Raw genomic sequence first — 15165 nt, 5'->3', positions numbered from 1 at the left:
AGAACGATTACTAAAAAAAAAAAAAAAGTCATGAAAAACGTTCTAGAAAAGTATGTTTATTTCAAAGGTTTTAAAAATGTAGAACTTGGAGGGAATCTGACTAACAAAAGTAAAATACAGAAGGGGAAGTTGTGTGGCACTAGCCATCTTCATCTGAGGGAGGCTGGTCATCAGCTGCCTGTTGTTTCTGCATCTTAGCCATGAGCTCTGAGAAAAAGAAAATAGCTTCTTATTCTTAATTTCAAATAATATAGTCTATTGGTGAGTGAAAAATCAGAGATCTGGCAATTTTGGTGACCACACCTTATTTGTGATTAATGTTAAATCATTTTCTCCAAAAGTTTGGGGTCAGTAAGATCTTTTTTATGTGTGGTTTTGAAGACATTTTGTGGAAACCGTGACACGTTTTTTTCAGGATTGTTTGGAAATATTATGTAAGATCATTGCTAAATAAAAGTATACATTTCTTTCAAAACCAAAAATCTGACTGATCCCAAACCTTTGTTCAATTCAAGGATAAATAGATAAGCACCTGTGGCAGGGTTGAAGACGTTTGGTCTGCTGATTGCAAACATAGCAGTGCTTTGTTTAGCGTTAGTGCTGGAGCACAGGCCTCGCAGAAAACAAAGACATTATACTTCTGAACAGACAATGACATACTAGTTCCACAGTCAAATATGTGGCTATGACATACAAACACAATGTTAAATTATTTAGATATGAGAAACTAAAGCAAAATAATGTGGATTTGTGTTGTGGTAAGAGTAGGGAATAGTATTTGCAATTCAAACTGGCAATAGCTTAATGTAGCATACTTTGTAATAATGGGGTTTTAAAATGAATCTCTACGAATGAAATAAGGGAGAGTATTCTCATCTCTTCATAACGTTACGGTTGAACCACTGATGGCAGATGGACTATTCTGATGATGCTGTCACACTTTTCTGGACCTTGACAGTGTTAATTACTTGGCAGTCAATGGGACATTTACAAGCCTCCCAGTTTTCATCCAAAATATCTTAAATTATGTTCCGATGACGAACAAAGCTTTTACGGGTTTGGTACGACATGGGGGTAAGTGATTAATGACAAAATGTTCATTTTGGGGATGGAGTATCCCTTAAATCAACAATGAACAATTATGTTAAAATACTCAACAGATGTTTACTTCATCCCAATTATAAGCTAGATAAACAGCACATATGGTCAAAATGTGTCCTTTACCTTTGTTAGATCACATTCATTAATTAAAGTGCCACAATCTTGTGCGGGAATTGCAGGGGCAGAAACACAAAATTCGAACTCTTACAGACTCTCTTTCTCACACACACACATATATACATTTTGATGCTTCTACATTTGTATTGGGGTTTCAGACATTCTTAATATTAATAATAATATGTTTAATTTATTAGCGCCTTTCCCGAGCTCAAGGACGCTGAACATTGAACGCCAAAGCAACAAAAATTAATAACAATGAACAATTTCATTGGACATTTGCCCAATGCAAATATTGCAAATGATGCAGTTGCATATAACACAGATTATGTAGTGAAGACATGAAAATGGAAAACAAATGTGTATCTACATGTTGTGTAAAATCAAATAATAGGTAATAAATACATTTTTGAACGTTACATTATGATGCACTGGTACGAAAGAAAGAGATAAACCAATGGATATTGCATTTGCATTCATAATTACATTCGCGTTTTGTGAAAGAAAGGAAAACAAAGAAAAAGCTCAAAATAAAATATAACATCTCTTTTCTTTATATTAATTTTAGATTCAACATTAATCCAAAATAATTTACCATACATAGGATGCAAAAAAAAAAAAAAAAAAAACACCAGAAATGGAAGATGATCAACTTCTAGTCAAAGCTTTTATTTTGTCATACGTAACCACGCCCCTAACGTAAAGCTCCACCAGACGAGTACAAACGTCGTAAAATACCAGCGTGGTTTGCGGCCTCGCGCCATTTTAAGAAAGAAACGGCTCGTTCAGCTCGGTGAGGATACACGCTGGGTATTGTGCGGACCGAAAAACACACAAAATACTAAAGGTATTTAATAAATTCCCGCACGAAAAGTTCCTACAGAGAGACGCAGAGGAGTTTCTGCGCTGAACTCGGAGGTTTCGTCGGAACCGAGTGAGAAGCTGAGGTAACGTTAACTGACTTCAGGAGGCCGCTCATCTCTGATCTGATCAGCAGAAACCGTGAACTACTTGCAGCTGACCCTCACCAGGGATGAGTCTGTGTTTACACGTGTGTTACAGAGCGTGCACTTCCATCACTTGTGTGAAGCGTTTCGATTTGTTTACCATAATAGGTTAAACAGAATAGTGAAAACGCGGTTTATGTAATCAATAATGTAGTGCGATTATGGTGTTGTTTGGTTGAAAGAAGCTAATCGAGGTAACGTTAGCAGACACTGCTAGCTGCTAACTTCCCGAAAATCGTTTAAGTTAGGGGGAGTAACTTTGATACAGATACTGGAAATGCTAGAAAAGTTTCCTTCTCCGGTTAAGTTTACCAACGTAAATATATCACTGCTGTTTTTTTCCTTAATCTCCTCTTATTAATAATTTACCCAGCTGTAACTGCACAAATATGGTGTTTGGGGTAAATGTTAAAGGTTGTTCCAGGTTCTGAGTTAATCCATGTCCACTTCTCGTTTCCAGGTGAACAATGACTCAGTTTCTCCCCCCGAACCTGCTGGCATTGTTTGCCCCGCGGGACCCGATCCCGTTCCTGCCCCAGCTGGAGAAACTGCCCCATGAGAAGCATCACAACCAGCCCTACTGCGGGATCGCACCCTTCATCCGGCATTTTGAGGTGCTTTTAGTTGTATTTTATCTAAACAATTATTTTATAGATTCTTTTAAAATAATATTAAAGATCAGATTTCAAGTCTTTGATTAAAAAAAAGTGTCGCATGCATGATTCGAATTATAAAATATATTTTGATCATTATTGTGTAGAATTGTTATATAATGTTTTTTTGCCCACTGTTGGTCAGGACCCCAGAGATGCTCCTCCACCCACGAGAGCAGAGACGCGGGAGGAGAGGATGGAGAGAAAGGTGAGCAAGTTTTGCCTGAATTGACTTTTTATGGAAAGTTTACTCCTTGTTTTGTAATGCTGAATGGAGTAAAGCTTGTTCACAGGCTTTTATTCAGAGGCTTTATGAGTTCAAGACAACAGAACAGTATTTTTTAAGATTTATTAATACATTTGCCATTTTAAAGTGATTATGTGAGTAGTATTCTTTATATAGTACACTTTTCATGGGAATTTTATTTTGTGTGTAATTTGGTCCATTGTGATTTGAATTGCAGAGAAGGGAGAAGATGGAAAGGAGGCAAGTTGTGGTGGAAGGAGAACTGAAGCTATGTATGTATCTGAACCCACTTCTAAGCGAACCAATACAACACACTATTGTAGAACCCTAAAAACTGTTTCTTGTACTCCCACAGGGGACCCACACAACGATCCTAATGCTCAAGGAGATGCGTTTAAGACCTTGTTTGTGGCTCGAGTTGTGAGTGCTTTTGTTGACTGACAAGAATCTAAAGGTTTAGAAATTGTCTTGAAAATGCACGTCTTACCATTTTTATTTCCTGTTCATGCAGAATTATGACACCACAGAATCCAAACTACGCCGCGAGTTTGAAGTTTATGGTCCTATCAAACGAGTAAGTTATACTAAACTTTAGCGCATTTCCATAGTATGCTATTGTCCATTTGTAATCCTGCAGACTCATCCCTGAATTTATTTGGTTTTATTAGATCTATATTGTGTTCAACAAGAAAACGGGAAAACCAAGAGGCTATGCGTTCATTGAATACGAACACGAGAGAGACATGCACTGTGAGTGACCAAGACTTCTCATTCTTCTTTAAACTGTGTTCAGACCAGCTACGCCACCTGTTAATACAAGGAATCATTCATTCTTTTCATCCCATGAAAAATATTAATTCATTTTATTTTGAAGCAACAAAGTATGTTGTGTAGACTGAAAAAGTATAGTCTAACTTGCATATGAGAATGTGTAACTCTGCCAAGTTATAAAACTCCATTTGTGTGTGTTTTTGTGTGCTTGTATGATCGCTTGTCAACCCTATTATGTCTGTGTTCGTGGTATATTCCTGTTTTTCCCCCGTGTGTATGTGTGTTGCATTTGGTGTGAGTGTGACGGTGCAGCACATGTGGGGGGAGGGGGAGTGGCGTGTGGCTGTGCGTTAGCCCAACACACATTCTGATGAATGTTGCCACTCTATGGCATCTCTGTAATGTTTAGGCAGTGTGACACAGCAGTGTGTTTCCGACCGGAGCGGTGATGGTAAGCTAAAGGCTAAGGCCGTCTGTTGTGAAAAAGGTGACCCATATACTTACACACCTGTTCATGTCTGGTGCACAATCAGTCGTTAATATCAAGGCTTTTGTATAACTCCGTTCACACACAGGGGCGTTCATGACTGAAGTGTTGCGGAGCGAGTCAATGCTTTCTATTAATTGTGTGTTGTTCTCATTGCTACTGCAGCCGCCTATCTCTGATGGCTATTGGCCAGAGCTGGCTTGCAGATCTTGATGATGGTTTTGATACATCTACACCCTACTACCACAGCTCAGTATATGGTTGGTATGATGGGTTTGTATGATGGGTAAGATTTCTTTACACCCCTCATCTAATTCTAGGTTAGGTGTACCAAATCACAGCCCCATTTTTATGGCTAAACATAGGGCCTCCAGTTGTCATTGAGTGTGGCTTGGGCCCGTTGTAGTGAGTTTGAGCCTACCATTAATCTCTTCTATTAAAGCCATCGTACTACTACTAATGTGGTTGTACTCTGTGAGATTTAGACTGTAGGAAAGTTGCATTTGAAACAGAGTGGTGCGGTAAAGAGAACCTTTTGGGTGTATTGCAATGATGCATGCAGTGCACAATTGCAGAGTTATGTTAAATTAAAAGGCTGATCTGATTTTTTTTTTTTATTTAAAGCATGCAGAATATATTTTGTTTTTATAAAGCAAATTTATTTGCCTAATACGTAATACCTGACACAAAGGTGCAGTCACATTTGCTGTTTGGTTAAGGCAGTTTTGGCAAGCTTGTCATTTTAAAAGGAATCCAATCAGGAATTTTGCATTTCAGGAAGGCGAAAGATTTCCCTGCAGAGTTCACTGCCGGTTCAAGTTGGTCTCGCAAATTTGCATGTTGACCAGCAGAAAGTGACTTCTGTGTGACCTGTCATGTATAGCTATTGACAATACACAATTGTTTTTTTTTTCCCTAAGAAATTGTGACTGCACCATAACACACTTACTCTGCAACGACAAAATTGATCTACATTTGTGTTGCACATTAATAATGTGAATGAATATTTCACATTTCTACAGCTGTTTTTATATCGCTAAGCGTTATAGAGACCATAACTATTTTATTACGTAAAAGATTTCACAGTTGACACTTAATTGTTATTGATTATTGGCATTGTGTATAGGCATAATGTTTGGAATTTGCTTTAATAGAATAGATTAACAAAGGGCATTGGATATTCAGATCACTGCACGGAACCCAATTACATTTAAAGATTCTTGTCATGGATTCACCCTGTACTGCTTCAGTGGTTAAATTCAGTCCCAGAATTCTTCTGTGAGATACTTACTCCATAAATCTAAAATTCCCATTTAGGTTGAGAAGCTAGGAGCTGCATGGAGAGTAACCTTTCCTATGTATACAAATAAGCTTTATCTATACAACTCCAAGTGCGCTAAAAATAGGTGCAACCAATAAAATATTAGAATTAACTTTTTACTTCCCTTAACAGAAAGGCTAAGGGTTCATACTATGTTTATTCATATTCTTCTAAATTTTAGAATTAAAAATTAAGCATATTTGGAGATCTTTTTAAATGTCATTTGCGAAGTAGATTTAATCAAGACTGAGAGATTTTGTTATGGATATGAGGGTGGTTGGTAAGCCCCTCTTATTGGTTAGGAAGGTGAGGGTTGTGGTAAGGCCCTCTCTTAACTGCTAAAAATGAGGGTGGATGGTAAGGCCCTCGTTGGGTAGGTGCCTTGAGGGTGTTTGGTAAGCCCCTCTAGTCTGGTATGGTAGTCTGAGGGTTGTTGGTAAGGCCCTCTAGTTGAGATGTAAAGAGAGGTGTGTGAAAGAACTTGAGGGTTTGATGGTAAGGCCCTCATAATGGGTTTCAACTGAACGTCGTCGACAGTGCAGACCAGAGTAGCATCGTGGATTTCATCGTATCGCTTGTTGAAGGATTGGATCAATTCCTTGGTTCAAGGTTGTCCAGTTGTGGTAAAAAAAAAAAAAAAGTATCAAATGTACTGAAGGACGTTTTGGTTCAAGGCAGCTGAAATCACCAGGCTACATTTCCGTGGGGTTATCCATCAAGGACTTCCATCCTTGGCCAGGTGTTATGGTAAGATAGCATCTCCAGGTAATGTGGTAACACTTAGATGACTAAATTCTCAAGGGCTTAGACTTTTATCTTGGACCAGCAGAAGGAAAGGGACCAAAGGTATTGGCCATATTGAATTGTGAGAATTTTGTAACCTATTTAAAAGTGGTAATTATAGCAAATCCATTATTTGTAATATAGAATCTAAAAGTAAAGCTCTACCAGAATGTTTTCTCTTTTCCCTTTTAGTTTGTCATGACGTGCGTGTGAATGGTAACTTTGCTCATAGAAATTGTGTAGGCTAAGTGTGAATGAATGTTCCTGAAAGATTTTGGAGAATTGAGAGTGTGGCTTTTAGCTTAACTGTGTTCACGAAGTGCCTTTTTTTTCAAGATTTAATGAGATTGAAATGGCATTAATGGGTAGTTAATGAGGATCACTCAAAATTTGGAGATGACTTGTGTGGTCAAAGCTGTTGATTACAATGCTTCCTAGTTTTTGTGATCTACCTGGCACTACCTTGAACTGCCTCGATTTTTATTTCCATCACTTAAGTTCTGTAATACTCAGACGATCCTTAATTCTTTTTGAATCTCAGAGAAATGGCTTTTTACCCCTGTATTTCACAAAGCTTTTTGTAGCACATGCTTTAGTGCCTTTGGACTTTGTCAATTGATGTCTGGATTTTGGAATTTTAGAGCATTTTCGCTTTTTCCCAATGCGTCATACTTCAATTTAAGGAATTAAGAACCTTGCAATATTCCTTAAATTTGAACATGAATCGTGTGAATTTATATACAGGATTTTCCCAAAGCATTGTGCTTACATGTATAATAAATGAACATTAGTCACTACTGTCCAGCTTTTTAATAAAGCAGTTTTTGTCATATTTGTTAGTGTCTAAATCCAAGTGTGTAATCAATAACTGATCGTGATGTAGATGTTTTTTTTTGTACATTTGTTTTAATGGATGGCAACATTGTCAATTTATCTCATTACTGGTGGCTTATCCATTCAGAGGTAAGCGTGTGCCCTTAAATAGCATAACATGTTTGAATGGAGTTCTTCCCAAATTCAAGGTATGTAGCAGGAAATACTGTTTTGTGTATTCTTGTTTCTCATTGTATACCTCTTTCTCTCTCTGTATTCTCCTTATTCCCTTTTTCCCTCAATCTCTTCTTTTCTACTGCTTGTCTATCAACTCCCCTAGCTGCCTATAAGCACGCAGATGGCAAAAAGATTGATGGACGTAGAGTGCTTGTTGATGTTGAAAGAGGACGAACAGTCAAGGGATGGCACCCCCGGAGACTTGGTGAGCATTTCTTGTTCTAACCAAGTGCTCTTTTCAAGGCTTTGTTTTTCCAGTTCTGCTCCTGGGGGGCCCATTGTCCTGTAGAGTTTGACTCCAGCCTACCCCAATTTTAATGAAGTTTCTGTTAATCCAGAGGATTCTTATTAGCTGGTTTTTCAGGATAGTGGCCCTCCTGGAACAGGATTGGACATTCCTGTTCTAGAGCAAAGCTCTGAAGGGCAGTGGCTCTCCAGTGCCAGAATTAACCAAAGATGGGAAGTCTTCATTGTACTTTTATTTCAATGTCCAGGCGGAGGTCTTGGTGGTACAAGGCGAGGAGGGGCAGATGTCAACATAAAACACTCAGGCAGAGATGACACCTCCCGCTATGATGACCGACCGATTGGAAGGTAAGTTGAGTTGGACATGACTGATTTTAAAGGGCTAGTTCAGAAAAACTACAAAAGCTACTACCACGTTCAAGACCCAGAAAGATAAGGACATCATTCAAATAGTCCATGTGACATCAGTGGTTCAACCATAATGTAATGAAAATACTTTTTGTGGACAAAGAAAATAAAAATTAACGACTTTGTTCAACAATTTTTTTTTCTTCTGTGTCAGTCTCTATTGTGCATTCACAAAAAGTATTCTTGTAGCTTTATAACATTGCAGTTGAACCACTGATATCACACTAACCATGTCTTTACTACCTTTCTGGGTCTTGAATGTTTGAATTGTATTGTTGTCTATCTAGGGTCAGAAAGCTCTCAGATTTAAGAAAAAAAAAAAATCTTTGTTGTTCCGAAGATGAACGAAGGTTTTCTGGGTTAGGAATGACAAAGGATGAGTAATCACAGAATTTTCGGTAGTTTTTGGGTGAACTACACCTTTAACTAGGTACATTTCAGTCTTCCAATCCTGACCTCTGTTGTCTCTAATCCCTTAGTGACCGCGATCGGGATCGTGAACGCAGGGATCGTAGTCGGGAACGAGACCGGGACCGTGGTGAGCGCCGTCGTACTCGATCCAGAGAGAGACGGAGACGTACCAGATCTCGTGAGCGCGAAAGGGTCCTCGCGACTCCAGCGGAGGAGGCAGGCGGTGGCAGTCGCCGCCGAGAAAGGGAAAGAGACAGAGGTGTTTCCGGAGACAGCCGAGAGAAGAGTAAAGACCGAGACAGAGAAAGAGACCGCAAGAAGAGAAGCAGGAGCAGGGATAGAAAGAGAGACCGTGAGAGAGGGAAGGGTGTGGATGGAGGAGAGGAAGGCATGGGAGGGCTAGGTGATGGCATGATGCCCGAAGGAGGAGATAGGGGTATGGAGGACGCCTTGGGTGGTGAGCCAGGACGAGGGGAGGATGGAGGGCCTGAAGGAGAGGAGAGAGGACGGGATCGAGAAAAAGACAGGGAGAGAGACCGTGACAGGAAACGCAGCCACAGAGATAAAGATAGAGACAGAGATCGGGAAAGAAGGCGAGACAGGGATAGAGATCGTGAGCACAAGCGGGACCGGGGCGATCGGGACCGTGGGGACCGTAGGGAAGACAGACACGTGTCGTCCTCAGGAGATCAGGAGGGTTTGGGTAACAGAGGTGAAGAGGGTGAAGATCAGCTGCCGCCACAGTCAGAAGAAGGTTCACAGGATGGGATGAGGATGATGGATCAGGATTCCATGCAGTCAGGAGAGGGCTATGCCTCAAATGAGAATGGATACAAGATGGAGCCCCAGGGCGATGAATACTAAACGTGCCACCATTGTGTGAATCATCAGAGGTCGTACCGTTGTAATGTTGATTGGATTCACAAATATCCTCAACCATTATTTAATGCCTCCACCGTTTGCTTGCACTATGTCCACAGTGTGTAAGTATTATACTGTACTACCATACCAACAGCTATCACAGAGAGATCTTAGTGTCTCCCTGGTCGGAAGCATCCTTTTGTTAAAATAAAAAAAAAAAATAATGTAGTTGGAACTGTGAGCCTTTTTTTTTTTTTTTTTTTTGAGCCCTATTATTTTATTTGTGGGGCTTTGTTTGCCTAAACTTCACTAAATAACCAGCCTTATGAAACATTCTGACATCAATTCTTTATCAAGGCACTGTTTTATTACGATGTAGTTTATTTTGTAAGAGATGGGTAACTGTCAGATGATAGGGGTTGTTTAGTACAGGTATGTCCATTTTCATAGATGTTTGTTGATTACAGGAGTTATTTGCCTGATGGTTTTAAACGTTATTCGTATAATGATACATTTATATCTGCCCCCATTTTTCTGTAACTTTTTTTTTCTATATTTTGTCTTGTACATTTTGTTTTATATTTGGTTCAATATATGGATCGTTTGCAAATTGTACAGTGACCCCTAATTTTACTGAAGTAACCAAGGCAGCAAACATGGACACAAATTTGTTTAAATGGGAATGTCTGCAATGGGTTCAGAAAAATCGCTCTTAGGTTTTTTTTTTTTTGGAGCTTGTAACTCTGGTCGTATTGGTTATGCTTTTCATTCTTGAATAAACTTTTTATTGCCAAATTGTCTTGATCACTTATTTCTGAAGTCTTGCCTTATAAACGATGATAGATACGCCACTAGTTTGTAACAGCGAGGTGACAGTCTTTGATTGAGCTCGCGCCTCTGACGTACTGGATTGCGTCATTCAGTAAGCGGCTCGCGCATCTCGCCACCCACCATAGCTGCTCTTTCACTGCGAACCTGCTGAAAGCGATTGATTTGAACAAAAAAAAAAAAACAAATCTTCAGCTTCAAACCTATATCTTCTATATTACACTCCTGCCTCTGATAAAAGGAGGTTGAAAGCGGTTCAGTCCAGCACTGCAGCAGACGGGTCTTCATGATGTCCTCGTATTATCACACGGGGAAAGAGCTGGACATGGCGGCGTTGACGGAACCGCTCTGCTTGGAAAGGGGTAACGTTAATTTACTTAATTCTGTGCCAAAAGACGCGAGTGCTGTTAGGAAATACTCTGGCAGATATAGCCTTACCAATGAGCTGACAGGTTGTTTTTGTGTCTTCACGAGCACTGAGTGCCCACGATGTGAGTGAATGGATTTCCCCAGTAGAGAGTGCTTGTATTTGTATTACGCTCGAAATGCATTGCCTATTTTTCTGTTATTTTGTCCTACTTTAGATTTCTTCATCGGCAGCGCTGCTGATAATATTACGGAGTCCCTTTTATTTGGCTTGAGAAAACCAGATGATCTACTTTATTGAATTAGACAAATGTAATTTTGATACTTTTTCAAGGAAAGTATTTAAAAATAAAACCGTAATTAAAAAAACAATTTGGCTTCAAAAAATGAATAATTCCAGAGTCTGTCCGTACGTCCATTCATCTATTTATCTGTCTAGCATCTATCTATCTACTAACCTATCCATCCATTCGTCCATCGGTCCATACTCTCAATTTTTTTTAAATGTATATTTCTGTGATGTTTTATTTTCTGCCAGATGTTTGCCGAGTGATAGAATTGCTGGACAGGCTTCAGAGAAGCGGTGAACTTCCTCCTCCCAAACTCCAGGCTCTGCAGAGAGTTTTACAGAGCAAGTTCTGTGCTGCCATCCGAGAGGTAAAGGTTGCCACAGCCCTTTAAACACAAGGACTCTTGACTGGGACTTTGCTTCTGTTTAAACTGTTTGCTGGAATCTGTTCATTAGGAACAAATTGCATTAATTTAAAAAAAATAAATAAATACTAATTCGTTTTTTTTTCTTGTACTTGTACAGAACACTAATGGAACATAAATAGCTAGGTAAAAAAATGAAGGTTTGAAGTGAAATGTGTCAGCACATCAGACAGCACTTGTCGTCTGCCTCCTCCGCACGTGTTTGGTCTTTTCTCGTAGAGTGAATTGTGCTGCACTGTTCCTCCTGGATGACTCACTTTCTTGTCTCTTGAGACAGCATCTCACTTCAGTCTCCATAACTCACTCCTTGATTTGTAGTAATGGGTTTCAATGGCAGAGTCCAGTCTGTTCACAACTTGCACAGATATTCTTGTCAGACTCATTCAGCTTTCACATGTCCTTCAGATGCCCTGCTCTTTTGCGTAGCTGAGAGATAACATATTATAGGAAAGACAAGATTTTGATCAGTATGTCTACTTTGATTTATTCCACTAAAATGTGCCTTCTACTTCACAAAGCTTACATAGGATTGACTGATAAAACTACACACTTGGTTTTTGTATGAGAGCTTAAATATAGGATTAGGTATCTTTCCTCTTATATAGAATGCATATAAATTATTTTCACTAAAATCAACATATCATGCCCATCTATTTTATATATGTATTTGGTAATCAACTGCTGTGTAATAAGCAAGATAATGGACATTCACATTGATTGTCACAAAATAAACCCATAGCGCCAAGTTCTTGTGTGATACTACAGGGCTTTATTTAGCAATAATAACCAACAGATTGTACATTATCATTTCATATGAAGTCAACAATGAACAATTTTATATTGTTAAAAGACATCAGCAGTTCATGTTAACTGAGTTATGTATGCACTTGAAAATATGAGTCAAAGTTTTATGGCATTTGAATGTATATTATTCAATGATCTGCAAAGCATTGTGTAATGTGATAATATTTTTTAATCTTACCTAACTAACTGTAAAGTACAAACATTTTTTCCCTTTTTTAAGGTCTATGAGCAGCTTTATGATACACTGGACATTGTAGGTGGGCCAGAGGTCCGAGCACAAGCCACTGCAAAGGTAACTTTTCACCAAACAAATTGCAACTATATTGATCGAGAATAATTATATACTGAAGAAGACACTTCGTTGTTTTTTTCCAGGCCACAGTTGCAGCGTTCGCAGCCAGTGAAGGCCATGCACACCCAAGAGTGGTCGAACTCCCTAAAACAGACGAGGGGCTCGGGTTCAACATCATGGGTGGAAAGGAACAAAACTCTCCCATCTACATCTCCAGGGTCATCCCAGGGGGTGTTGCTGACCGACAGGGTGGTCTGAAGAGAGGAGACCAGCTGCTCTCTGTTAATGGAGTGGTATGTGGGGACTTTACGATTTAGATTTCTGTCTGTGACCATGACATTGCTTTGAGCAGAGCTGTGTTTAGCCAGAATAACAGATGCCAAAACGTCCTTTATTTCTTCATTGTGTGTAGAGTGTGGAGGGAGAACATCATGAGAAAGCTGTAGAGCTGCTAAAGGCTGCGCAGGGTTCGGTGAAGCTGGTGGTGCGTTACACCCCTAAGGTCCTCGAAGAGATGGAAGCCAGATTTGAGAAGATGAGAAGTGCCAGGAGACGCCAGCAACATACCAGCTACTCGTGAGTGTGCCACTTAAGTTCTTTTCCTTTCATTCCTTTTCTCTGTTGTTCTTTCCTTTTCTCATCATCTCTCTCAGCCCATCATTAATCAGAAGACATTTTAGTTTTGTTCAATACATCCTTGCTGAATAAGCACTCATTTCCTTCAGATCTTTCTGAATGGTAGTGTATCTCACCACATCTATTCTGTGTTTAATACAGTAGACAGTTTGTACAACTGACTGTTAAAATTAATAAAATAAAATTGTAATCTTCATGTTAAAGGGTTAGTTCACCAAAAAATAGAAAATTATGTCATGATTTACTCAACCCTCATGTCGTTCCAAACCTCTAAGACCTTAGTTTATCTTTTGAACACAAATCAAAAGATATTTTTGATGAAATCCGAGAGCTTTCTGACCCTCCATAGACAGCAACACAACTGAAACATTTTATGGCCCAGAAACATAGTAAGACATAGATATAATAGTCCATGTGACATCAGTGGTTCAACTGTAAAGTTATGAAGCTACGACAAAGTGCACTTATACATCATGGTACTCTCGTGAACGTGTGCCGACTGACATGGAAGAGAAGAAAGTGTAGATTAAAGTTTATAGTTAAAGTATTCTCGTAGCTTCATTAAATTACAGTTGAACCACTGATGTCACATGGACTATTATATCAATGTCCTTTCTACATTTCTGAGCCTTGAATGTAGTAGCTGAATGGCTGTCTATGGTGGGTCAGAAAGCTCTCGGATTTCATCAAAATATGTTTTTAACGGAGAAAAACGAAGGTCTTACGGGTTTGAATGATATGAGGGTGAGTAATTAATGACATCATTTTCATTTTTGGGTGAACTATCCCTTTAAATGTCTTTAATGAAATATGCAATATTCTACTGAATGCGTTAGTAATCTGTGTTTTAAAATTTTGTCTGTTGTCTTTTCACCGACAGGTCTTTGGACTCCAGGGGTTGACCAGTCTCAACCTCTGATCGACCATACGATCCATTCTCCCATCCTCTCTGCTCCTATAGGATGACAGAAGACCCAGAGGAGATCACTGTAGACTACCCTTAGCTATTTATGTTAGTGGAACTATCTCAAAACCTGTAGACCTCAAATGTACTATTTTCCCTGGCCATGTAATGGGAGAGACCGTATAGTGCATCTGTGTTCTTATGTGGACCCTGCACCCTGTGATGTTCTCGGGGGTGGTGTGTGTCTGTTAGCACAGAAGAGAACTTTAAAAATGGGTTGGCTAGTGCAAATACACTGTGTGTGTACTTCTAGGACTTTGTCTTTTTCCGTAGGATTATTGCTGAACTGAATGGCATGATGGCTCCTACTTAGAATATTATTCATTCATTCCCGAATCGAGCCTGTGTTTTCAGACAACATGCATTGACAACAGAGTTAAAGCTATGCATCCCAGTTCTGTAAGTATTCTTGTATTACGTGTTCTGCTCTGTGTGAGCTACATCAGGAGACACAAACACTGTAATTGCAGAAGACCCTTCCTGAATGAACAGATCGCTCTGTACAAAGCATGCCATACTCAAATAGGGTCGTCACTATGAGTGGCTTTGTGCTGCCAGCCATAGTGCCTGTGTTCAATGCTTGAATTTTTGAGTTTATTAATACATTTATTCATACATTAAAACCAACAATTTATTGAATAGTCTTGTGAGTTCATTTATGCCCACCGATTGTAAACATTTAACATGATCAACAAAGCTTTGACAAAATATTTTGCGAGGGAGTGTATGAAGCAAACCAGGGACGAAATGTCCAAACCAGCACAACCATTGGACACGCATCGGCAGCCTTTTCCGTTTTTTACTTTAAAACTTGCAAGGTAAGGTAGACGCGAGAAACCTCAAACTTGGTTGCCAACCAAGAATGCCCCTCTTCCTCCAGTGTCAGAACAAAGGTCCTGCCTCTGCTCACTTCTCTCTCACCTCACATATTGAGCATGAATGTCACTGAACGGATCTCTGTACAATGAAATCCTCTTTAAAGCCCCTGGGCACTAGACCACACACTTCCTCAGCGAGCTGGCCCAGAGGGTGAGGTGTGTGTGTGAGTGTCTTTGGAGATTTTGCTAGGTATTTGGAACTTAATGCCTTTTTGTATAT

The 15165-nt window shown here is 39.4% G+C and overlaps 2 protein-coding genes across 2 annotated transcripts; both read left to right on the top strand.

Moving 5' to 3' along the window:
* The first annotated feature begins 1971 nt into the window (after positions 1 to 1971).
* LOC127952009 (U1 small nuclear ribonucleoprotein 70 kDa-like) lies at positions 1972 to 10258 on the top strand. The gene is made up of 10 exons (XM_052550221.1): positions 1972 to 2165; positions 2686 to 2839; positions 3024 to 3086; positions 3343 to 3397; positions 3481 to 3545; positions 3637 to 3699; positions 3794 to 3875; positions 7641 to 7742; positions 8032 to 8131; positions 8671 to 10258. The coding sequence occupies exons 2-10, from the start codon at positions 2693 to 2695 to the stop codon at positions 9464 to 9466; spliced, it is 1473 nt and encodes a 490-aa protein (XP_052406181.1). The 5' UTR covers positions 1972 to 2165; positions 2686 to 2692; the 3' UTR covers positions 9467 to 10258.
* A 116-nt stretch (positions 10259 to 10374) lies between these two features.
* On the top strand, positions 10375 to 14706 carry LOC127952010 (protein lin-7 homolog B). Its single transcript, XM_052550222.1, has 6 exons — positions 10375 to 10653; positions 11196 to 11314; positions 12396 to 12467; positions 12551 to 12760; positions 12880 to 13043; positions 13984 to 14706. Exons 1-6 carry the CDS (start codon positions 10578 to 10580, stop codon positions 14003 to 14005), a joined length of 663 nt encoding a protein of 220 aa, XP_052406182.1. The 5' UTR covers positions 10375 to 10577; the 3' UTR covers positions 14006 to 14706.
* Positions 14707 to 15165: the final 459 nt, after the last annotated feature.

This window comes from Carassius gibelio, chromosome B3, assembly GCF_023724105.1.
Source record: "Carassius gibelio isolate Cgi1373 ecotype wild population from Czech Republic chromosome B3, carGib1.2-hapl.c, whole genome shotgun sequence".
NCBI classification, from domain to species: domain Eukaryota; kingdom Metazoa; phylum Chordata; class Actinopteri; order Cypriniformes; family Cyprinidae; genus Carassius; species Carassius gibelio.
Note: the sequence above shows the minus strand (reverse complement) of the source record. Positions and strands in the feature narration are given on the sequence as shown.

Coding starts and splice junctions, on each gene's coding strand:
- LOC127952010 (XM_052550222.1), top strand. CDS start 10,578: ATGATGTCCTCGTATTATCACACGGGGAAAGAGCTGGACATGGCGGCG. Junction 11,315..12,395: donor TCTGTGCTGCCATCCGAGAG/GTAAAGGTTGCC, acceptor CCCTTTTTTAAG/GTCTATGAGCAGCTTTATGA. Junction 12,761..12,879: donor TGCTCTCTGTTAATGGAGTG/GTATGTGGGGAC, acceptor CATTGTGTGTAG/AGTGTGGAGGGAGAACATCA.
- LOC127952009 (XM_052550221.1), top strand. CDS start 2,693: ATGACTCAGTTTCTCCCCCCGAACCTGCTGGCATTGTTTGCCCCGCGG. Junction 3,546..3,636: donor CCTTGTTTGTGGCTCGAGTT/GTGAGTGCTTTT, acceptor CTGTTCATGCAG/AATTATGACACCACAGAATC. Junction 3,876..7,640: donor ACACGAGAGAGACATGCACT/GTGAGTGACCAA, acceptor CAACTCCCCTAG/CTGCCTATAAGCACGCAGAT.